This window comes from Cydia splendana, chromosome Z (assembly GCF_910591565.1).
Source record: "Cydia splendana chromosome Z, ilCydSple1.2, whole genome shotgun sequence".
Taxonomy (NCBI): Eukaryota; Metazoa; Arthropoda; class Insecta; order Lepidoptera; family Tortricidae; genus Cydia; species Cydia splendana.
The window spans coordinates 26731142-26755634 of NC_085987.1; the positions used below are offsets into that span (position 1 = coordinate 26731142).

The 24493-nt window shown below is 36.9% G+C and overlaps 1 protein-coding gene and 1 long non-coding RNA gene across 4 annotated transcripts in view; one reads left to right on the forward strand and one right to left on the reverse strand.

The window, feature by feature from the left end:
- Positions 1 to 16415, reverse strand: part of LOC134804781 (potassium voltage-gated channel protein Shaker) — a 189491-nt gene extending 173076 nt beyond the window's left edge. Inside the window, exon 1 of one of the 3 annotated variants that reach the window (XM_063778014.1) lies at positions 15845 to 16415. In XM_063778014.1, the coding sequence (XP_063634084.1) occupies positions 15845 to 16215 (371 nt within the window). In that variant the 5' untranslated portion in view covers positions 16216 to 16415. The remainder of the gene's footprint in view (positions 1 to 15844) is intronic. The other 2 variants (XM_063778015.1, XM_063778013.1) reach the window with 2 other exon arrangements.
- LOC134804932 (uncharacterized) overlaps positions 1 to 24493 on the forward strand; it is a 297802-nt gene that overhangs the window by 167031 nt on the left and 106278 nt on the right. The gene's annotated exons all lie outside the window — the stretch shown is intronic.

Sequence of the window (24493 nt, forward strand, 5' to 3'; positions counted from 1 at the left end):
GGTCTCGTGTGAAGAGTGTACTAAAGAGCAAGCTGGCGATGGCGATTCTTATGAATAGTACACATTTTACACTCACAGACACACTTTACAGGGGCTTTTGCAGAGTTTAACCCCGATATTTTTTAGCTCGAAAGAAAAAAAATAAAAAAAGGTTTAAGTAAGCAGGTAGGTAATAGTAGTGTCTGACATATGACTGAATTTTCTATTTACAATTGCGTATCTTATCTTATCTTATACCTTTAAACGAACAATTTTTGTATATTTATTTATTTATATATATATTTCGGGGATCTCGGAAACGGCTCTAGTAATTTCGATAAAATTTGCTATATGCGGGTTTTCGGGGGCCAAAAATCGATCTAGCTAGGTTTTATCCCGGGGAAAACGCGCATTTTTGAGATTTTTTGTTTTCCGAGCAAAGCTCGGTCTCCCAGATATTTATCGATAATACAATATAAAGGCCAAAATGTTTTTGAAATTACGAATCTTTAAATTGTTAACTAGGTACATTATACAATAGATAATCTATGTCTACCATAGGTATCCAAATAGGTATAATTTTGTTCAGGAGCTTATTTCTAGACTTTTGAGGAGAGGCTCTAGTAATTGCATAACGGACAACATATTATGTAAAAACGGATAAAATTAAAGTTAATAAAATTAGTAGGTAACATTGTTTAAAAACATATCAGTGGCAAGAAAACAATCATAATCATTTATTTGTCGCAAAACCATACAAGAGTAGTGAGAGCAGCATAAGCATGATCGTGCGAATACTGCTTCATCTAAATATATAAACGTGAAAGACCTGACTGACTGACTGACTGACTGACTTAAATCAACGCACAGCCCAAACCGCTGGAACTAGAATGTCCAAATTTGGCAACTAGATTCCTTATAAGGTCTAGGTGTCCACTAAGAAAGGATTTTTCAATATTCATCCCCTAAAGGAGTGAAATGGGGGTCCAAAGTTTGTATGGGGAAACAAGATAAGTTAGACTATTTTATTCCAAATTTCACAGGAGTATTCCTAAAGATAAATGAGTAAACACGTGTTTCAGGTTTTTTGAAAATTGAACCCCTAAGAGGGGGAAAAGTCCCCAATAGGGTTGATATCTCAAAATATCAATATGGGTATCGTTTTCATAGTATTTTGAGCCGCTAATAACAAAAATGGCATCAAAATTAAAATTAACGTAGCCGAAGTGAACAACCACCCCCTGGTGGGGGTGCAATGGGGTTGAAATTTCAAAATATATCAATATGGGTATCATTTCCATGGTTTTGTGGGACGCTAATTACAAAAATTACAAAAATGGGATAAAAATTAAAATATAACGTAGCCGACGTGAACTATGGCCCCTGGTGGGGAATGCTAATTACGAAGATAGCATAGACAGTTGTAACATACACGCTGATTTACAGCCACACATGATCCAGACTTTTGAGAATTCAATCCCTTAAAGTAAATTTTTTGAGCTACAAAATTATAAGATTACAAATACCTTCTAATAATTGAACAGTACACAAACATCGTTTTTAAAATAATTATCATCTTAAACGGTTTGTTTACATTCAAAATACCTAAAACCATTAAAGTACATAGATTATTAAAAAAACTCTACTGCGCGTGCGAAGCCGCGGGCAAAAGCTAGTACTTCATACAATCAAAGACTTGATACACTACTTTTCTATTTTATTAAAGATCTCAATTAAGTGCATAATAACTGCGTGCAATTATAATGAATATGGCAGTATGAGTTACCCGTTATAAAATTAAGAAGGGAAATTGATTTTGACGTTTTTGACGTTTTAAATGTTCGATTCGAGTGATGCGTTTAAATCAAGCATCAAGTATCATTTCTAATATTTAAAACTTTCACGTTTTGAACACATATTAACTCACATTTATAAACGGGTCTATCGCGAATTTATTTTATTACCTTTATACCGACGTTTCGACACAGGTTTCACTGGTCGTGGTCGCGGCTTACTGTACGTCTACCATCAGTTTTAACATTGACATATATTCTCACGTCTACGTAACTTACTTTCTATGCATCTCGCTCGTACTCGCATATTAGTGCAAGCGAGATGTACAGAAAGTAAATTACGTAGACGTGAGCGTTATGTCAATGTCAAAACGGATGGTAGACGCTCTGATGTCCCAGCAAAATGTCAAAACAGAGATTTGTGCAACTACCCAACGAATAGGGCATGAAAAAGTTTGGGTTGACATCACATTTTCAAACCACCTACTAGGTACACATAATATAAATTAATGTCAATAGTCCGACACGCAACACTCACAATATCCACGGACACATCCAAAGATAAATCCCTTGGCTTTAACTTCTGTAGGTATCACTGGTTCCCAAGTTGGCGATAAGCTAAAAATCCATCCTCATATTAAAATTTCTGGGGTGGGGTGCATTTAGCTGGGACATCAGTCAGCCGCGACCACGACCAGTGAAACCTGTGTCGAAACGTCGGTAAATAAAGGTAATAAAATAAATTCGCGATAGACCCGTCTATAAATGAGTTAATAAGTATGGCATGTTTGGAGAAAAGCACAATATAATGCCTCGGCAGGTATAGCAATTCGTGGATTCGTCTTCTTTCTCGGTCTCAGCTTAGCATCGTTCGACAAAATCGAATCTCATCCACGAATTGCCATTTCCCGGCCTCTACAAAATATATTATTATTTCATTTCAGTAACGACACTGTCAATGGTATTAATGGACTAATGGTTTGACATTCTTGGTCAGCATTAGATGTATTTATAAAATGCGAGTTTGATTCGTGACTTGCATATATACCCTACTTATTATAATTAAATACAAAACATACTTTTTCGAAAGACATTAGAAATCTATTATTATAGTACATTACGGTATTACAGCTGTCTGAATATAATTATGTATCGTGACATTCCCGACCCCGTATTGAACTATCTATATACTTACCCTCATATAATTATGTATCCGATTAGTTATTATCAAGTTAAAGTAGAGGCCGAAAATGATCAGCTGATGGAATCAATCTACTATGTTATTATTAAATTATTTGAATTATAAGAAACCAATTTCAACTCAATCAGGTCATAACTAAAATATGTATTACTACCTAGCTGGCCGTAGTAGGTACATTTACTGCAACCCGGTCAAGACAGTTTACTTCAATCGACCTTTGCCTCTTTATTTTTATTTTTAGTTCTATTAAATGAAATCTAAAACTATTCGGAAGGCAATTTGGCTTACAGTGGAACTCCGTTATCTATGGGTTTTACCCGACTGTTGTATACGAGATGACAATTATCTTATCGAATGTAAGTTGATAACGTATTAGAATTTTATAATTACTGCCAAGAACTAACAATCTGACCCCACAACTAGGTACATTGAGAACAGTAGGACATTGCCTAATCAACTATAAAATTAACCGCATTCGAAATATTAACAAATAAAAAAAACCTTTGAAATTTTCCAAATAATGAGTTAATTAAATATAGGAAAAATAAAAATGTTGATACTAAACTTAAACATTTATACCTATGTAACAACTGTTCAGAAGCAATATCTGAGTTACCCCTTTTAAAAATTGTACATGCCTCAATCAGTAATTTATGTTTTATCCATTTATAACAAAATACGTGATGCTTGTAGCGCGTTTATGAATAACGTCATAACTTCATAAGTCTCGCCGTCGGAAGATATTCGCGCGCACGATAACGGGCGACGTCCCCGCGCTTTTAACATGTCACCCGTGACTTTCAGACCTCTCAGTATTTCATAACATTTTTATGTCAGCCTACGGTATCTTTGCCTTTCTAGCCAATGTATCCCAAAGCATAGAAAAATAAGTATGTAAGTATAGAGTGCTCACGCCATACGTTTTCTTACCAAAACGCTTATTATTTTCGCAATCGACGTTTTATCAGTACCTACTGCTCTTTAAAATAGATGTCGCAACGAACGAAAAGTCTAATGCTCAACTATTTTCAGCTAATATTAAAACCGAATTAAACGGAACTCTATTTTCCACTCCTTCTGTTTGTAATTTTAGTTGTAAATTGTGAGCTTATAACCGACTCACAACAATAATATTGTTAATTATAATTTAAATACCAACCCCGTAGCGTAGCTAAATGACTGTGCTGTACCAAGGGAGTGCCGGTTATGGTCAACGGCCCGATTCGACCTTTGAGATACGTCAAATCATCAAATAAAAACGTCACTTTTGACACTGACATATCTAATCCATATCGTATCTGATCTACACGTAATATTTGACTTATCTTAAAGTTCGAATCGGGCTGTACGTACTACGGGTCCAGTGGAAGAAGCTAATCTTAACATGCACTGCGCCTTTTTTTTTGTACGCTTATACTACACCTTAAAAAACAAAGTCCCCTGCCGCGTCTCTCTTTTTGTGTTTGTATGTTTGTTCGCGATAAACTCAAAAACTACCTACTCAACGGATTTTCATGCCGTTTTCACCTATCAATAGAGTGATTCTTGAGGAAAGTTCAGGTGTATAATTTGTTAACCCGTGCAAAGCCGGGGCGGGTCGCTAGTTTATAATAAAATATCTACGTCTACCTACTGATTTGATGAGAAAGCTTTCTCTTTACTCAGTCAAAAGTTCAAAACAAAACTACTTAATTTGGTAGGTACATGAACATGAGTCGAGGCAGACAAAGAAAGGGTTCATAAAATCAACACCCCCACCCCGCGCCGCCAGTCGCGCGTTACGCAACGGCTCACTCGCTACTCGCGCCCGCACTTGCGTAACATTACCTATACTTGTACTTCGTGCCTTATAGTATAGTAGATAGTAGCTACCCCCAGGACTTTACATCGAACCGCATCTGAACTTTAAAAAGCTTGCACTTAAATGGAAATACAATAAGTACTTATATGATAGAATTTTGAAAAAAAAAAATTGCACCGTTCTTGCACTCAATATCGCTGACGTTTGATTACATAAACAGTATGACGTCATAAATATCTAGGTATAAAATTCATAGGAATGTATTGACGAATTACTCGTATTTTCACGTTGCGATAAATGTCCCTAACACCTGTAAGTAGGTAGCGCTTATACTGTTGCAATTTTTTTATAGGTTAATACAAAGTAACTGTACCTTCAATATGTCTTATTCAAGGCTACTTTTAGTACGCAAAATATTTATTTATTTCACAATAAAAATAAGTGCAAAAGGCGGACTTAATGCCTTAAGACATTTCTCTACCAGTCAATAGGGCAAAACTGTAATTTTCTAAAATGAGTTCAGTGACAAAAATATTTCAAAAAACTTAGAAATAAATAAATAAATCATACCTAGATACCTTAGTACGTTCATAATCATCCAAACAAATAGTTAATTGACTCGTCAGATGGCTAATATGATAGGGATTAAATATGAACAAAGATTTGCACATGTCATCACAAGAAAAGCTGCTATCTATGGTTCGGCAACTTTTATTTGGCGAAGATCCAACCTCACACCAGATGTTTACACTTCAAATTGGTTCCACATTTCGGCTTGTGTGTGGCCATAGTTTAGTATAATTATCTAAGTAACCATCCGTTTAAATATAATTTAATTTGTCGGTAAAGACGTCTTTATTTCTCATGTTCTGAAAGTAGCCCATTGTATGAATCAGATTAAAAGTGATAAGTTTCGACCCTATTTTCACTTTCCAAGTATACTAGTAGTTCGCCCCGAACTGAGAACTCGCAGTTAACCAAAAATTATTATAGAGTGATTGACTTTGTTGCACCTACTTAGGTATCGTATAGTGGGTCATAAAATAGTAGAAAATAAATGAGAGCACCACTTTCTACGTAACTGTCACGTTTTTGACGTAAAATGCTTACACATGGCAACAATTTAGTATGGACATTTTTGAGTTCCATTTTATTCAATTTCTACTATTTCATGTCGCACTATAGGCTGCAATGGATCAAAAATCGCCTGGATTTATTGCAAGGTCTGTGGAGCCCTTGACTGATAGATTTAAGCAAAGAGTAGTATGTATAATATATAGGACAAAGAGAGCCCTCTCGTGGAATTTTGCATCCATTTTGAAGTGCCACCTGTAATTATTAACCAGAAATATCAACGTCAATATCAGGGGGGGGGGGGGGAGAGGCATAAATAGCGTCTAAGTATGTTGCGAACGTAAAAACTTTGACTTTGAAGAAAGGCTTTAGGATATTTATTAATACACGAAAACAGATTAGATACTTTTAACTTGACTGTTGATGTAAATAGAATACCTATCATACACGGCTGGAATAACACACAATTGACCACGAAACACAATTACACGCAGTAGGTTGTGAATCTACCCGCCATAATTTTTCTAAATTTTTTGGTAATAAAGTTCTCAGCAACTGTGATGGCGTATAAAAACTTTGTTTCTTTTAACATTGTAAAACTGAAAGTATTTTTATTTATCCGAATTATGTCGTAGTACAGACAATAAATGGGGTGTTTTAATAACAAAACTTCCGTGAGTGACCCGTATTAATATATTTAATAAATGGGGTGTTATAATATTTTGAGTTTTATTTGACAAAGTTATTTTTTGTGACAATCGCCTCCATGGCAACGATGTCCATAAATAATCTGTTCTAACAGATGTTGTTTTGTTTGATCCATGCCTTAGATACAAGATTTTTAAGACGTTCTGACGAATTAAGTGAAGCCATATAAAAAAAAAGTTTAGCGTTAAGTAATATAGATGTCGCTATTTTTTCGAATAAAGTGCTTTATATACGACTGTCCCTCCCCTGGATTTAAGTCATCATAGAAATCATAGAGATTAAAATAAACTGTATCTGTGCTAAGCCGAAATATTTCCTGTCAAATGTCAAATACCTATATGATGTTTATATTATTTTATTTTTATCTTGCTAATTATTTCAAAAAGGTAAATTTAAAAACGATATTATAAAAGTGCAAACCGAGGACTTTCATTTGATACTAAATTCGACCATGTTTTTTGCAAATAAAATGACCAGAATAGCTAGGCCTCTCACAAACAACTTTTTGGCCTTCTAAGCTCTTCTACCTCAATAATCCTTTAATCGAGCCTGCTCATAATTTAATCACTAAAATTTAATGCCCTCAACTACACGTTTACCCAATTTCAATTAAATTAGAACAAATTTACTTAAGTTCTTGAGTATCAAACTATCTTCTGACAGTTCAGCTTAAAAACATCGAAATGCCGCGACGTGCCGCTAGCCAGCCGCGTGATCCAAGTCGAATGTAAGAACTTCGCTTCGCTCGCTCGTTCGATTATTTTATTTTGATTAGCAGTGTTTCTGTTCAAAATGGATTTGAGTAATAATACTAACAATTTAACAAAGAATATATTTCACCAATGAGGCGATGAGAGCAAGTTTTTGCTAATTCTAGAAAAATTGATTTTATGTCACTTTTTAAATTTTTTTTCTATTTATTTTTACCAATCTAAGTTTAATAATAAAATAAAATATCTCGATCGAATAACAAAATCATTACCACACAATCGATAGCAGCGATGTCCTTCTGATAACACGCTCAGGGATAACACAGTTATATAAATGTTAAAAATAGGAAAATGCAGTGGTTTAGTTCGCGTGCTCACGGACATGTCGATGTCGATGCGGATGCCGGGCGCCGCGGGCGACAAGCTGTCGATAACCGAGGTCGGGGCCGAATTCAGACAACCACACATCCAATGCATCATATATTTAAAATAGAAGGCATCGCGCTCCCACATATTGTTGGGACCACCCAGCCAAAGAACTGTTCGCCAGTAACAAAATACTAACACTACCCTGCATTTATATCCTAGAGGTAGCTAAACATGTAAGGTTTAATCTCGAACAGTTCCAGTCTAATGCCGCAGAACCCAAATATTGGGTCCTTACCTATGAAATTGGCGTTTTTGTTCATAGATATAAGTCTGATCCTAGTTTTTTTTTTTTTTACAAAAGTACATACACAATTACAATAAAACTACAATATGATTTCGCCAAACTGCTTGACAGCAATTAATTGTTATTTTTTATTGTTAAGTGTTCAGAATTAAGCCTTGAAAATAGGTCTTTTCATGTGCTGTCGGTTCGAGTATTAAAATTACTTATATTTTTCTAATGGTACCAATTTTCAAGAAATGGAGATATTGAAAACATACCTTAAGCCCCCATTCGCACGACAGCTTTTTCAACGCGCGTTAAAAAAGCGCTTGAATCTGTCCGCACTCTAATTTCGACTTAACGTCCAAGGCTTAAAGTCGAAAATCCAACAACGCTTGATAAAAAGCGCCACCGCTGTCGTGTGAATAAATACACACGTATCCATTTGTGTCATTCAAACGCTTTTTTAACGCGCGTTGAAAAAGCTGTCGTGTGAATGGGGGCTAAAGGTGTCAAAAATTACTGGAAAAATTTTGTTTGGTTTGAATTAGCCATCAAAAAAATATCCGCAAAATTAATTGTATGGAAATTCGTGTTTCGTTGAAATTCTCCGAACAAAACGCCAATTTCATAGGTAATGACCTAATACAACTTTAGGCACCGCCACGAACTCCGTCCACCCCGCACACGGCTAGCTAAATCTAAAAAATGTCTGCACACCATTGGCCCGAAAATCTACAACCGAGTCTCTGAAGACATAAAAACTGCGAATAGCAATAACACATTCGTACTCGAACTTAAAAAATACGTAGTCTCTGCTGCCTAGGTACTATTCGTTGAATGAATTCTTCGTACTTATAGGTGAATTTATAATAATGTATGCAATTACTTAATTTTAATAATGTTATGTATAATGTAAAATAATGTATTTTTTTACATAGTACCTATTGTAATATTATTATGACGTGTAAAATTGTATTGAGTTTATTAATAAATTATTGAATTGAATTGAATATTCGGCTTGAATATAGAGCGACTAGCAATACGTTACCAATGCATTCACGATATCATTTTTATTATTACCCCACACCGGCTTTATTTTAAGTTTCGAAAGCTCGATAAATTCGTTGATAGGTAAGCATATGTCGATAGAGTAGTGTTTTTGAGTATAGATTCGTTTTAACATATTGAATAGTAAAAGAGGCAAACATCATTACAATACTACTTTCACCCAAGGAGGCGAGATATGTAAAGGTTTGAAACCTTTACAGCCTTTTGGTCAGTGACTGGCAACAGTTACATATTTAAATATAGTATTTGATCTCACTGTTAGATGGCACGGGTGTGCGGGCCGGCATTCCAGAACAGGCAGCCATTAAGATTAGTCGAATATTGTAACGTAAGAGAATATAAAGAAGACCAACGAAGTGTGTTTAATTATCTTCCACATCCTCGCAGCTAGGACGTATCCCTTTACAGTACACGTGTCCACGTGAAGTAGGGATTTGTTTTCGCTTCAACTCTGTGTTGGGGGGGGGGAATGTTTTCGGAAATAATCACTCTTAACACAAAAAAAGAATTGTCTACCAGCTCCATCCTTTTCTACCAACGTAGTCACATTGCATTGCAAGCACTATACTTACGTAGGCGAAGGTATTCATCCTGGCGTAGGTTGTACGCAATCTTAAATTCTTAGCTGAAATAATATTTATTTAATCCCATTAGATTATCAACAAAATCAAGCGTAAGCAATTTAAGCAATTTTAAACGTAGACATTTTTGTTCAAATTTAGGCAATATCAAAATATCTAAGATCTTGCCAAAGAATTAACATTATACAAGAGATGGAATAAATTTTATCGGCCCTCCTTTTTTTCGTAGATTGGTACGAGTATTTATGTATGTATGTGTACGAGTTCAATGCGAACTAAAATTTATATTAACTAACAACGCATTTATTGCGAAAAAAATAATAAATGTCTGAGTTGTCTGACGGCAAATATCTTGCCGTTACCCACTAAAGGGTTAAATGATCATTATTATTTTAATGTTTATTAAAAACACGTGCAATCGCTCCTTCTTATTAATCAAATAGCCCCCCATCCCTAAACCAGATCTTATCAAACAGCTTTTTTCAATCTTTAAGACAGACATTTACTTTAAATTCTGTGTTGATAGTATTCATCGTGTTTAGGTACTTAAATTCTCAATCTTTTGCAACTGTTCCTTGTGTAAGTACTAACAACTAACATTTTCTTGTATAAGATCGCATCAATACAGTAAACTACATACAATAGTACTTATAAGCTATTAAACACATGCACGTGGTTGTCGAAGAGCGTGCCAATAGCGACCTGTTACACATTGTAGTAGTATTCTCATTCTCACACACTCAACTCTTCAGTGGATTGGTTTACGATAACAAATAGCATAAATAAAAATCAAAACGATTTTATACACTTTAAACAAAGATGTTCCGAGATAATTGTCACACTCAGCTTCTTTCACATAAATTAAGAGAAGACCGACGAGCAATCCTGCTTGAGTACAATTAAATAATTTAAACGGGGACTGTGACCCCCGAGATAATTGGTAAACAGTAAAGGTAAATCCCATCTAAAACATAAGTACTTAAGTATATCGTGATATTATTCGCGAGCCTCACAAAGCAGTTCTTCTTCCCCAAATAGTTATGAGATCGTAGCCTTACCATGACTGCCTTAGCAATGTCAAATATGCCTATCAATTACGGTTTAGATTAACCTTTTCGACGCCGTGTCAAACACAAAAGCTGTCACCCGGACGCCATGTCACCGAAGTGTCAAAACTGAAATTGAACTTTATGCATATGCACGTAGGTCTATGTTGCTTTGTGGTCTGTTACCGATTAATCAGTCTTTGGCGTTGAACCTGCGGTGCGGATATATCGGTCATTGGCGTCCAAAAGGTTAAATCATATTGTAACAAATTCAATTGAGTACCTAGTGTTGGTAGGAACTCGAGTCCTTTGAGTCTGAATTTGAAGAACTCAGCTAGTTTTTACGAGACTCTACGCTTAAATTTTATTAGTTTTTTCCTAAATACCTAACAGTAAAGAAATTAGGCGTTATTGTATGATTTGTGTACCTAATCCATAAATTTCACATAAAAACTATGCATTTCGAAATAGTTTGTAAAAAAAAATCGAGAGATCTTTGAAAAGGACTCAAGTCTCTACAAAAGACTCGCGTCTCTAACAAGTTGAAAAGAACTCGAGTTTAGACTTAGTTAGCAGAGGACTCAAAGGACTCTAGTCCTAACCAACCAACGATAAAAAATAATAATATATGAAATGGCATTGGCAATGGCAAGTGTAGCCAGGCGATAATTCCGTAAATATAACAGATATCAGAAAACTTCAAATTGATATCGAAAGTGCGTTACCCAATGAGTAAAATTACATTAATAACTTTTTTAAATAAAAGCTGTAATATCCCAAACATTAACTTCAAACCGTCCCATACATTTAGTACGCCGTTCGTTGAAAGAGTTTATACGATCTAGAGTCATTTCACCGTTATCAAATGATTCATGAATTGTTTTATTTTATCCACTTATCCATATCAATCAATTATCATTTTCAAGTAGTTACACGTACTGATCTATTATTATCTGACGGCTTTAAATTAATACAAAAGTTAGATATTTTCATTCCATTATTTTATAAAGCAACCCACACACGGAGTTTCACCCCGTAGTTCGCCGAGCAGGTCCGTGTGTGTTGTTGGAGTGCATAGTAGAAAAAAAGTTTGGCTTAAAAGACCATAAGCCAAACTTTTTTCTAGGCCATAATTGTTTAAAAAAAGAAAGAAAGTTATTTTCATTCCCGCCAATTTACGCTTCGGAATTGCGGAAACATAAAATGTACTTCATAAACTGTAGTTTTATTATTTTATTACAGTTTTTTATTGCAAATAATGAATCTCAAGCAGTTTTATCTCCTACGACACCGATGTTCTTTGAGGGGTGAGTCGTCGTACTAAATGTATGGGAGGGTTTGAAGTTAATGTTTGGGATATGTCTGCTTTTATTAAAAAAAAGTCATTAATGTAATTTTACTCATTGGGTAACGCACTTTCGATATCAATTAGAAGTTTTCTGATATCTTTTATATTTACGGAATGATTGCCTGGCTACACTTAACGATTACACCCTGTATGATATAGTTTTTTTTATAATTATCAATCCTTCTGATTTAGATCGCTACGACAGTCGGAAATTTCGCTTTTTTCATATCTAGAAATCAATTAGGGTGTAATGCCCGTGCAAAATACATTTGTAATTCGAAGCGAGTATTCAGAATCACATCGATCGCAGACACCCGGATGGTCGCGAATATACTCGAGATCTCGCGGAATCCGGTCACGATTAGAATTCGGCTGGCAGCTCCCCAGTGATTTACTGCGGCTTGATCAACTAATAAGTCTGAAGACTGTCACTGCCAATGTTTACTATTAACTACTAGGAAACTAACCAGCATTTACCTATCGTTAACACGCTTGTGTTAACAGAAATCTCCAGAAACTTTGTCTAAAACTACTATATTGGTGGTTTGTCTTTAAAACAGAACAGCAATTATACGCCCTCCGCTTTTGGTACCTTCTATAGGTATTGTGCAGCCCTTCCAAGTTTACCAAGTTATAATTCACTGTTAGACGAATGTATAAACTAACGTTTCAATATACTCGTAGGTATCTACACTAAATGTGGCAGAGGAAGGGACGGGGCCAGTGACAGCCGGCATCAGCGGTGCTCGTGCCGTGCCGTCCCCTGATCCTACTCGTACCCGCGGTCGCGTGTACTAACCGACACTCATTACTTTACATATATTTATGTTTTTGACTTCATTGTCTTTACTTTTGCTCTTAGGATAATTCAACTGAACGACCACTTTTCGTATTTCAGGTGTGTGTCAAGTAGGTAATATAGTCATAAAATGTAAAAGTATGTACTTATTTTTTTTTTCGCCTATTTTAATGTCCCACTGCTGGGCAAAGGCCTCCCCTCGTTTTCTCCACTCGACCCTGTCATCGGCATTTCATGATGTACTTAATAACAATAGTTTATCCCTACTCTACTCGTTTATGTATTAAAAATTTTTAGGTATCTACGTCAAACGGCCTCTGAGAAAAACGCATTTACCTGATTTGCAAGACCGAAGTGATCCCATAAGTGTTCCGTGAACAAAGTTTTGCACGGAACACTAAAAACAGTAGGAGTTCATGAAAATACATTGCGGATCTAATCGTAATTCAGAACCTTCGGCATTTTATGTTACCAGCGCAGGAATTATACGAATAGTATTGGATAAATAAGGAATAAATTATTTATTTTCCCTTTTTTAACCCGTGGAGCGCCCTAAACAGACACGTGTGCTGGTAACTAGTATAGGAGTTCCATACTACGGTAATTCTGGGGCGCTCCAGGGGTTTTAAGTTACAGTATTACATATGACTTATAGAAAAAAAACGTTCGGTATTTTCTGTTACTTTACGTCTAAATAATTGCATTTCTTATACTTAATAAAAGTAGAGCGTAGTGAGTTACGGACGCAGAATAATGCCGGAAACTAGAGTCCGCAGAGTTTAAAAAAAATCGTAGCATGTTTTAGATCACAATACGGTTGCCAAAAATTTAATATACCTACCTATCCTGAGGCCTTTCTCAAATAACTTCATCGGTTCGAAACCTATTCTATTGACTTTCGCTCGATAAAAAAAATCACGAACATAACAAATGCACCTTATAATTTGTATAAAAATTTTCACAATAGCTAAAAATATGAAAATTGCTAACAATCAATAACGATGAAAGACCCAAAACTTACTTACTTAGCCTTAAGATAAAAACTGTCACTAACACTATTGATCCAAGTTGGTCGCAAATAAATGATTTTTTTTATTATATTTATTAAAACAACTAAAAAGCTACTTAAAATTATCATAATCAGTTAGAAACAATTTAAGCCAGTGGTTCCCAAAGTTGACTGGGCTCCGATCCACCTAACAAAAACTGCCAAATTCGAGACCCACCTCTTGGCCGTCTTAAAAATATTATTGGTAACGCTCAGATTCCCTAGTAGTTTCAGGGCCCACCCAATATTCCCTCGCGAACCATAGTTTGGGAGATGCTGATTTAAGGTAAAAAAAAAGTGTTAGCCAGATAAGACCGTAATAAACGAAACCAAAAACTGTGGTGGTGGTGGAACAAAAAGTTAGCAACGCGGTGGATGTTAATGAGAGCACCGTTCCTAACAGCTATGGGATCGATCGTGAGCAGGCCGTGGCGGTAAACCTTCCTCAGATTTCGCAAATAACTTACTTTCAGTCAAGGTGAAACCGTGCCACAGGTTACGTTACAGTTAGTATTTATAGAGTAAAAATGTTCAATGTCAAAAGAGCTGCAGACCTAAATTGGTCTCGAAACACGAACACCATTATAGTCAGTGGTTATCGTCAGTTATGTGGTTAGAAACGTAATAATGAATTTTTTTTTATAATATTAAGGCTACATAATTTATAAATTAAGTTTTAAATATTTACATACTAGGTTATTCAGAGAACATTACTCACGTATTTTCTGAAAGCATAGATAAGATAACGCACATGACAAGTTGCATTCACGCATTTATTTTAAAGCAAATAATAATATATATACATACCTTTAAACGAGCAATTCTTGTATAAGTATTTATATATTTCGGGAATCTCATGAACGGCTCTAACGAATTCGCTGAAATTTGCTATATGAGGGTTTTCGGAGGCGAAAAATCGATTTAGCTAGGTCTTATCTCTGGAAAAACGCGCATTTTTGAGGTTTTATATGTTTTCCGAGCAAAGCTCTGTCTCCCAGATATTATGTATTTAAGTCTCGTTATGCAAGTCTTAAAAACTGTCGATTTTGTCACCGCATATAGATGTGATAATAAGGTGGCGCTGGCCTAAGGTGTGCGCTATAATGAGTCGTTCTAGCGTTGACGCGCATATATGCGCTGTTATTCCTGTTATTAGCGCTAGCTGCAATTTATGCCTGTAATCGGTATCAGCGAATGCACCGAAATATACAACATATACCTAGTGAGATCTAGGAAGGTACATTACGATACAATTGCGAAAAGTCGGAAATTCGCAACGAGTGGCGATAAATTGAAACACGACCGAAGGAAGTGTTTTAAAACGACACGAGATGCGAATTACCTTTCCGCACGTGTATTGTACAACGTTTTACAGTACAATATCTGGGAGACCGAGCTTTGCTCAAACTCAAAATTGCGCCTAGAGATAAGACATAGCTAGATCGATTTATCGCCCCTAAAAACCCCCATATAGCAAAATTCATCGAAATTGTTAGAGCCGTTTCCGAGATCCTCGAAATATATATATATATATATATATAAATAATTATACAAGAATTGCTCGTTTAAAGGTATAAAAGGTATAGATAGATAGATATGGCCCTTTAAATTTTTAACACAGGCACGTATTGTCCTTAATCCCGCCCTAGGCCAGTAAAGTAGCACCATTTGTAGATACCTACTGTAAATAAACATATTACACACCAATAACAAAGATTTATAGTCTACCAGACTCTACCGGTAAACTAAGTTTTCCGCTCGCTTCGCATACCGAATTAATAGCATTAAACTATTATGATTATCTGCACAACAGCCGGATCTTACAAACTTTCATAACAAGTTTCATTTCGCGTTGTCAATGCAATGGTGCGAGTGTGTTCTTGTGTAGAAACAACCCAATATTTCAATAACTTTAGTTGGGTTGTTTAATATTATAATAATCTTTTTTTACAGGGGAAGTGTTGAACAGTGCAGCCTGACGAGGCGTTATTTTAAGTAAAGTGGTGAGGTGTCGGTGCCGTGTTGATGCTCACCTCTTCCGGGGCTTGCGGCGCGGCCTCCTGCGCTCGCCCTCCAGCTCGTTTTCGAGCCCGCGGCGACGAGGCCCCGAGGAAGCCCCCCGGCGCTGCTTCTCCAGCTTCCGCTCTTGCTCCCGAACTTCTTCTACGATGACCACCCGGGGCACGCAATCATCTTCCTCGATTTGCTTTGGGGTCTGCGGCGCGCCCATCCGAAGACGGCGTTGACGCCACCACAGCACCCACGAGCTGATGTTGTCGCGAATCTTGCTGACGAACGACCCGTGCTCGATAGGGAGCTCCGAGGACAGCACCGTGACGTCCTTGGACAGCGATCTACAGCGGTTGAGTTGCTTTTTAACGGAGCGTTTGTTATAATTTATCATTATTTACCCTAATATTATCGCTCAGCTGTGATAAAAGCTTAGCGGTCCAAAGCGATGTGGAAGTGATTAAGCAGTCTCGATTCTATCACGTTTGGAAGGAATTTTATTTTAATACTAAAAATCAGTCTTTTTAAACCTCTCCGAAATATTTATTAGTAACATCACACAAGCAAAAAGCGGTTATAATTCTACTTTATAATTAATAAAATCGACTTAAGATTATTTGGCAGGAATGCGATTTTGGCAGTGATCGCGGTCTTCTACATGTTTTTAGGTTTTGCCATAAGAGTGCGTTATAGTATCCATGGTAACGGCTTTTGTATTAGAGTTGTGTTTGCATGGATTCATGACGGGTGCGCGCGGGATGGTCAGCGGTGAGAAGCGTGTCGCGCTAGCAGTGCTTGCAGTTCGCACTCAACAGGATGTCGGCGTAAATAGCGGTTACGTAACGGGGTCGTACAGAGCGCGCGGGCGTGAGGGCGCGACGACGCCGAGCGCGCGAGTGTAGCGGAGCGGAGGCTTCTCAGGCTTCGCTCGCATCGCATGGAGCCGCCCGCCCCGCGCCGCCGCCCGCTTCTCGCATGCCGCCCTGCCTGCTGATAACACGGCCCTGCCGCCCCCGCGCGGTACCTGTAGTGTGCTTGTGCCGCGGACGATGACGACCAACACCTTTTGTTCTTAAGCACTAATCTACATGACTTTAAAACTTATAGCTAGTACAATCTTCACATATGCAGCCAAATCCTTACCATGTGCCAATATCAGAGTATTTTAGTTGATGTACAAAAACAAATATCGGCAGAGACCGTACTTACCTATAATAATATTATTTAGTAACCAAGCGGTGAAGCCTGCAGCGGCCAATAATATTTTTATTAGTTTACGAGCTGGAGGCCGCGGGGTCTCAGTGTCTAGAAGAAAAGTACATCCTATTGAAACCTTTTACGATACCTCTTAAAAGTCATAGTAAATTATAGAAAGTTTTTTTACACTTACCTACTTAAAACAAGTTGTTAAGAATCATTACTTTATAATACGCTTTAATATTATAAATTTAATTCATAAAAGTTTGCATGTTTGGATATTTTTTTACATATTGTTTGTTCCTTTTTGACGCCAAAACGGATAAACGTATTACAATTAATTTTTGCACAAACGCATTGCACTAGAAGTTGCAATTTTGTTTAGTACTGAAGTATTATAAGAGAGGGTATGGGGAGCAATTTGACAACTTCTGCGTGGATGCTTCGAATTGGCTGGCAGAGGCTAGTCTCTCGGTTTCCCGTGACAATGGAGTGCTTATTTTAAATTTCATTAGCATAATGTTCTACTCTACAGTATAGACGTAACTACATCAGACGCGTAGGTAGGCGGTGCGGGGCTATACGTATTTATACCTGCAAGTTTCTTATTATTCTAGATAAGTTTAAGATCCCACTGTGTTTCAATTTCGCTGGTTAAATTAAACCAAGCTTAAAACATACACCATGTATCACAAGAGCATGACCGAGAAAAGTATTTTAGTGTTAAGAGGAAAGGGGACGACAACTTTTCCATACAAACGTAGTCACCATTTTCCTGTCTCGATTTTAACATTTTAGAAAATATTTGTACTGATGTACTATTAACCACAGCTATGCCCCTTCGTTTCATTTTATGAATTTATTTTTATTATTTTAAGAGTTAGGTACCGGTCAAACGGGGTGAATAGGGACGGCTGGGGTAAATAGGGACAAAACTTCAAATTGATTTAAGTACCTGACAATTTCTTAAAATATACGTACCTACACAAATTATATCATTCGATTGAAAATAGTAGTAGATTTTGTGTAATGCAATTTTTGTGGGTATTTTCTAAGAAATTATCAGGTAAATCACATTTCTAGTTTTGTCCCTATTAACTCCAGCCGTCCCTATTCACTCCGGTTGACGGTATATAATAAAAGCTTGTGAAAAGTTTGGAATTTGTTTTTCGTTCCTAATTTCTATATTATTCTATAATAATCAAAAAATCGAAAAAAGTCTAACAAAAGGGCACAGACTACAATGACTAGTGTAAACATATTTTCCATAATGTCAATATCCAGGGAAGAAAACGGGGACTACATTTGTATAGGGGTTTGGTCGTCCACTATCCTCTTAAAGGGCAATGTTTTCTTGCAAATCCCGTGATCGATTAGAGGACTAAGCACACCATTTATTTAAAGGACGCCAAGAATGGTGATTTATCATACGATGGTACATATATATATATACGAGTGTACATTTGTAAATCATTGTCATCAATACATTACTTATCCTGAGTCAACTACGTCATTAGTAGTCATTACTTATAAATGAACGATATTTGTAATTAACTAGTAGGGACTAAGTCGATTTGTTTAAGATTGGTAAATTATGGGTAAGTAACAAGTCTATCATAAAGCTTGCTCCTAAACAAAAGTCTCTTTTGGCCCTTTGACTGGTAAATGATGCACCAAGGCTTTAAATTCGATATTTGTACTTTATTTTATTTGAAATAAAGTATTGAATAAGCTTTTTTTGTTAAGCAAATACAATACCTTGTGTTGTAGTCCTCCGTTACACGTCCCGATGGTAACAGTAGCGAAGCGAAAAGTGCAATACCTGAAGCACTAACGTCAAAAAATAGCTACGCAAACATGTATACTGTGGGGTTGAGGTGGGATTGATGAGGGTGCGGTACGATTTAAATTTTATTATTCATCGCCTGTGAACACCGCAGCCGGCGACCTTGCCCCAGAAATCGCTACTAACCTTACGTCCACTCGACGATTCCGAAGTTAATTGAAACAGTTGCGTAATGCTACCCGTGGCTGTTTCAGGCGGACGCTTATTTCACCATGATGCGATCGAAAAAACGATATGGCCTACACAGGTTGACGATGAGGTTGAGGATGGGACGCATTCGCAGTTAATACCAGAATCAGCCTTAATACAGGACGTTTTCAATGACCTGCAATAATTTACGAGGTGAACATATATACACGGTGTGGCCTGTAAAATAAATATAAATATTATCTTCAATGGACGCCATCGCCACGCCATATTATTGTGATTGACGTTGCTTGTCACGCCTTGAACATAACAAAATTCGCAATACATTGCGTCTTAGAATAAACTTTAAAGTGTAATAAAAATCAAACCACAAGTTATTTTTAAAAGTCGTTGAACAAATGTTGGTCAGTATGAGGAGTACAGCCTACAGTTTATTTTTTTGCTCATGTTACAGGCCACACCCGGTATATGTAGGTCATACTGGAAACCTTTTATTATGGAACAACCCCGAAATCACGAAAAAAACATTTGCTCTCCCATAAAAATTTCATCAGCCAATTTTTTTTCGCGTTTTAGGAGTTGGTCCCATAATAAAAGATGTTCAGTATGACCTACATATTCACCCCATAAAATTTGTGCAGGTCATTAAAAAACAACCTGTATAATTGTATTGTATTATATTCCGTTGTTATTAATAGTAAGCTACAGACGGTTTGATATGATTAAAACTAGCACGTTTCTGTCTTTTTGGGGCAAATTAGGTACTTGGTATTAAAAAAAAAATGTTTAGAATTAATTTTTTAGAGCGCCCCTTGTTGTAAAATCAATAAATGAGTGTCTTAAAAACTGAGACGTGAAGACGAAGGTAATGAAAAGCAAGTTGTCATACAAAGACGGTCGGCAAGATCCTTCAAGGGATAGTATCGCGGATCGCGGGTATCGGCTAACCTTGACTGCGTACTTGACACGCTGCGCACCCGCGGGCCGCGCCGCGCGGCCTTGACGCGGGGCGGGACTCGGCCTACCTCTTTCCCTACCGATCTTACATGCAACGGATTTACAAACCGATTTAACTCAACCTTGACACTATATGTATGTCTTACTTGTAGTGATTAGCGGAGCGCTACGACCCGGCCCGATTCGAACTTTAAGATACGTCAAATATTTCAGCTAGATACGATATGGATTAGATATGTCAGTGTCAAATGTGACGTTTCTTCAAACAAAGATGTCACTTTTGGCACTGACATATCTAATCCATATCGTATCTAGCGATGATATTTGACGTCTGTTAAAGTTCGAATCGGGCAGTGACAATGTCTAAGAATAAATTAATGCGTCTCAGGAATTCTAACTTTCTTATTTTCAGTTAAATCAGCGTTCGCTTTATATCTAAATGCAGGCCCATCCTTTTCAAAATGAGGGAGACTTTAAACGGTGTTGCTGAGAACACAAAAACAACTAAAGCACATTTAAGATACGAGGTTGAAGAAGTTATTATCCCCAAAACGTCTGCTTTAAAGTAAGGTCAGGTCAAGGTCACGCCGTCTGGAGGGAACGAGACAGGACCTGTAATTCGGTCGACGCATCAGGTCAGCGCGTACAATTACCGATAGGTATTCTTTGTCTGTGGAATTATTTGACTAAGAGGCCGATTCGAACGTTCACTGACATCAAAATTAAATCTATATTTAGTTATCGTGCGTTTTGACCGCGCCAATACATGTACGGACAAGTACGAGCAAATTGTACGAACTTTGTTTTTTAGCATTAAAAGAACTTCGCAGAAGTAAGCTTATGGTTCCAAATCGGGCACTTATTGCGGTAAAATGAGTAAATTAGAAATATTTACCATAATATTAACAATTAAAAAGCGTGACAAAAACTGAACGCTTACTTCTGTCGAGTTCTTTCTAATGCTAAAAAAAACGAAGTATAAATCACGAGTAAGTACATTACTTATTCTCATGTCAGTATACGCTCGAACCGGCCTGTATGTTTTTGCTACGCTTCGTTTGCTACGCCGTAGCCCGTAGCATTGTGCTACCGATATATACGTAGCAAGAATTACATGAAGATCCTCAACTCATTTATTGATATTGATAGAAAATTGGAGGATCGCTTCTCCATACAAACGTTGGTCCCATTTTCCTCTCTGGATATAACAGGAATTATTTCAACACAATTTGATGTATGTACATATATTAACCACAGCTTTCAATATTGTATATTGTTACAACGAGTTAGGAGCAATGAGTAAAGTAAATGTATTAAGGTTAGAAGCTACATATCGGAAAAAAACGATAATGCACCTGAACAAGTAATAACAAATAACAATATATATAATATAAAGAAAATACGTAAGTACAATTCATTTTCATTTCATTTGAATAATAAAAAGTACATAGGGGTGCTTTTTATTGATTCTAAAAAAGCCTTCGATACCCTGGACCACGAACAACTACTGCAGGCGATGGACGAGTGCGGGGTTCGTGGTCCGGTGTTGGAATGGTTCCGTACATATTTGTCGAAACGAACCCTGCGCGACTCCGTGGACGGTGTCAGCGGTGACGAGGCAGAAGTGCAGACCGGGGTGCCGACCGGCTCGGTGTATGGCCCACTCGGGTACATAATGCATGTAAACAGCGTAACAAATGTTGTACGGAACTGTTCCACATACATGTATGCGGATGACACATGCTTACTGTATGCCGATGAAGATCTTAACAACGTACAGACTTATATACAGCAGGATTTCGAAAATATACTTAAATGGTCTCACGATAACGGTATAATATTGAACACCGAAAAAACCAAATGTCTACTGATACAATCACCATATATAAAGCCAAGTCAGGAGCCTATTAAAATTATTGGTCATAAGTACAATTGTTTACATATTGAGAAGCGGGACTGTAAATGTAAATTAATAGAAGTAGTTGATAAATTCAAATACCTAGGCCTAACTATAGATAAACACATTAATTGGAAAATACACATATATGTAGTATGTAATAGACTAAGGTCTATACTGTGTAAAATTATTAGTTTAAAAAATATAGTTAATAATAAAATATTACGAATGTTATACCATGCACTGGCTGACGCTGTAATTGGATACGGCTTGATAGCTTATGGACGCACCTTTAAAACTTATTTGGACAAAATATTAAACTTACAACTGCGGTTATTAAAAAATATAATAGATAAAAAAACTAAAGCTAACTGTAGTAACGATTATATGGTCTTATTTAAGAAATTGAACATCCTGCCAGTGCATGATAAAGTTAAGTACTTAATAGCAACCGAACAATATAGTAGTCCCGAATTCAAGACTCCGCGGGTGTATACCCGAGCACCGAGAGGGTTAAAGCGTCGTAAATACGTGGAGCCTACCGCTAGCAACTACTATGGTAAAAGAACGCGCAGCTATATCACACCGCGAATATTTAACAGTTTATCAATTATTGAAGACGAATGTGGTAGTAAAAACATATTTAAATCAAAAATTAAGAAGTTGCTAATAGGTACAACGCATGATTAAATAAATAGGATAGGTAAATATTATATAAAGACAGCTTATACTGTGTTCATATGTTATCATTATGTATTAACCTTAGTAATGAAAGTTAGATTAAGGTACTAACGTTGAAAATGAGTGCATAATGTCGCCGTTAAACGTAAGTTTGGCGAACCTAATATAAGTTTAAAATGTACCATACTTTTCTGAAAAATAAATTAAAAAAAAAAACCTTTTGGAAACAGGAATTGAATAAAGTATTATAATTATAACAAATATTGAAATATGTACTTAAATAGTATTCATTTCCGCAGTTTCTAAAGCCAGGATTGATGTTTAAGTACCGTAAAACGGGGTGAGTAGGTTTCGCGGGGAGAGTTGGGTTATAAATGGGGAGAGAAGGGTTGAGAGGGGGGTGAGAAGGGATTTTAAGGCTACTTCCAATTTAAAATGGAGCTATAGTAATACGCATAATAAAAAAAATCGATCCAACAATCTTCCAAAATCACCTTTGTATGAAAACCCCTCTCACCCCAAATACGAGGGACTACAGGGTGAGGTGGGTTTTCCTCTTTATCGTCAAAGTTATGAAATGGAACTACCCAAAATAAAATAAAAACTAAAATACAAACGGCAGGAACACTTATTATATACACCATTCAGTTTTCATATGTAAAAATAAAATGTTATCGAGGTTTGAATTTCAATTTTGACCCTACTCACCCCATTTTACGGTATGTTGATATTAGTTTGTCTTCGTTCTGTTAGAGTTAGACCAAGAAAAGTCTGCAGCGATTTTGATAGCCCACGCAGTGCAAGTGTTATTTTAAACGTCATAATTTCATAGAAGTTTGACGTTTAAAATGCTATCAAAATCACTGCAGACTTTTCTTGGTCTAACTCTATATACGTTAGAAATAAAATGAGTTGGTTTATAAAAATAGAAGTACTTATTTATATTGGACTTTTTTATCGAACTACGTTGTATCAACTTAAAATGAGAGGGTAAATAAAAAAACAAGGCGTAAGAAGGTTAAATAATTTGGCTTTTAGGTGAAAGAATGACGAATCCTTTGACATGGGTGTGATGGCAGCCTTAATCGCTGCCTGTGCACGCAAAATCCAGTGTAAACAAGTATCAGGTCAGGTAAGCGGGACTGGCAGCGACATGCAATGGCATGCCACCGTGGGCGGCCTGCACATGCACGGGCGAGCGCGGGCCAGGCCGGCCGCCCGCAGCGCGCACGGCGGCCGTGGCCTACTTCGCTTGCACCCAGCTGTTGCGCTGCAAACTCTGGCCTCCGCTTTACGGTAACAATATGTGACGTCCCACAGGTAAAGGTACCTTATGGCGGTTGGCGCTTACGCTATTAACGCGGCTCCAATATTATTGCGGCGCTATGCGACGTAAGCACCAGCCGCCATAAGGTACACCTTGTACCGTGGAACGTCACATATTCGTAAGGCCGCTTAATGGCATATCAATTATTGTTGTGTAAGTACTCGTACTTACTATATTTTTCACAAAGCTACCGTTTGTCAATCAGTTATGGTATTTTAAATCAATTGCTAAGTTAGGTGACGTAATTTGTTTTTCACTTCTCATGCTCAAAAAGTGCACCTTTATGTCGTGCGTAGACGACATAAAATCGCATTTTATGCTCTAGAGCATAAAAGTAAAATTTTCTTCTAAGACTAAGGTAATCGGTTTCAACAGCCAAACAGTTAATAGTAGATTGTTAACCAAGGGTTGAAAGGCACCCATTTCTGTCGAGGTAGTTTGGCGCTCGAACGCAGTGAGAGCGCCAATAGTCCGAGACGGAAATGGTGCCTTTCACCCGAGTTAAACACTCTACTTTTCATATCGAATGCGAGGAAACCAAACAAGACAAGGCGATTTCGCAAAATCAGTAATTTAAGTAATACGGCCATGATTTTTTCCCTTAGGACTTACTTGCAATC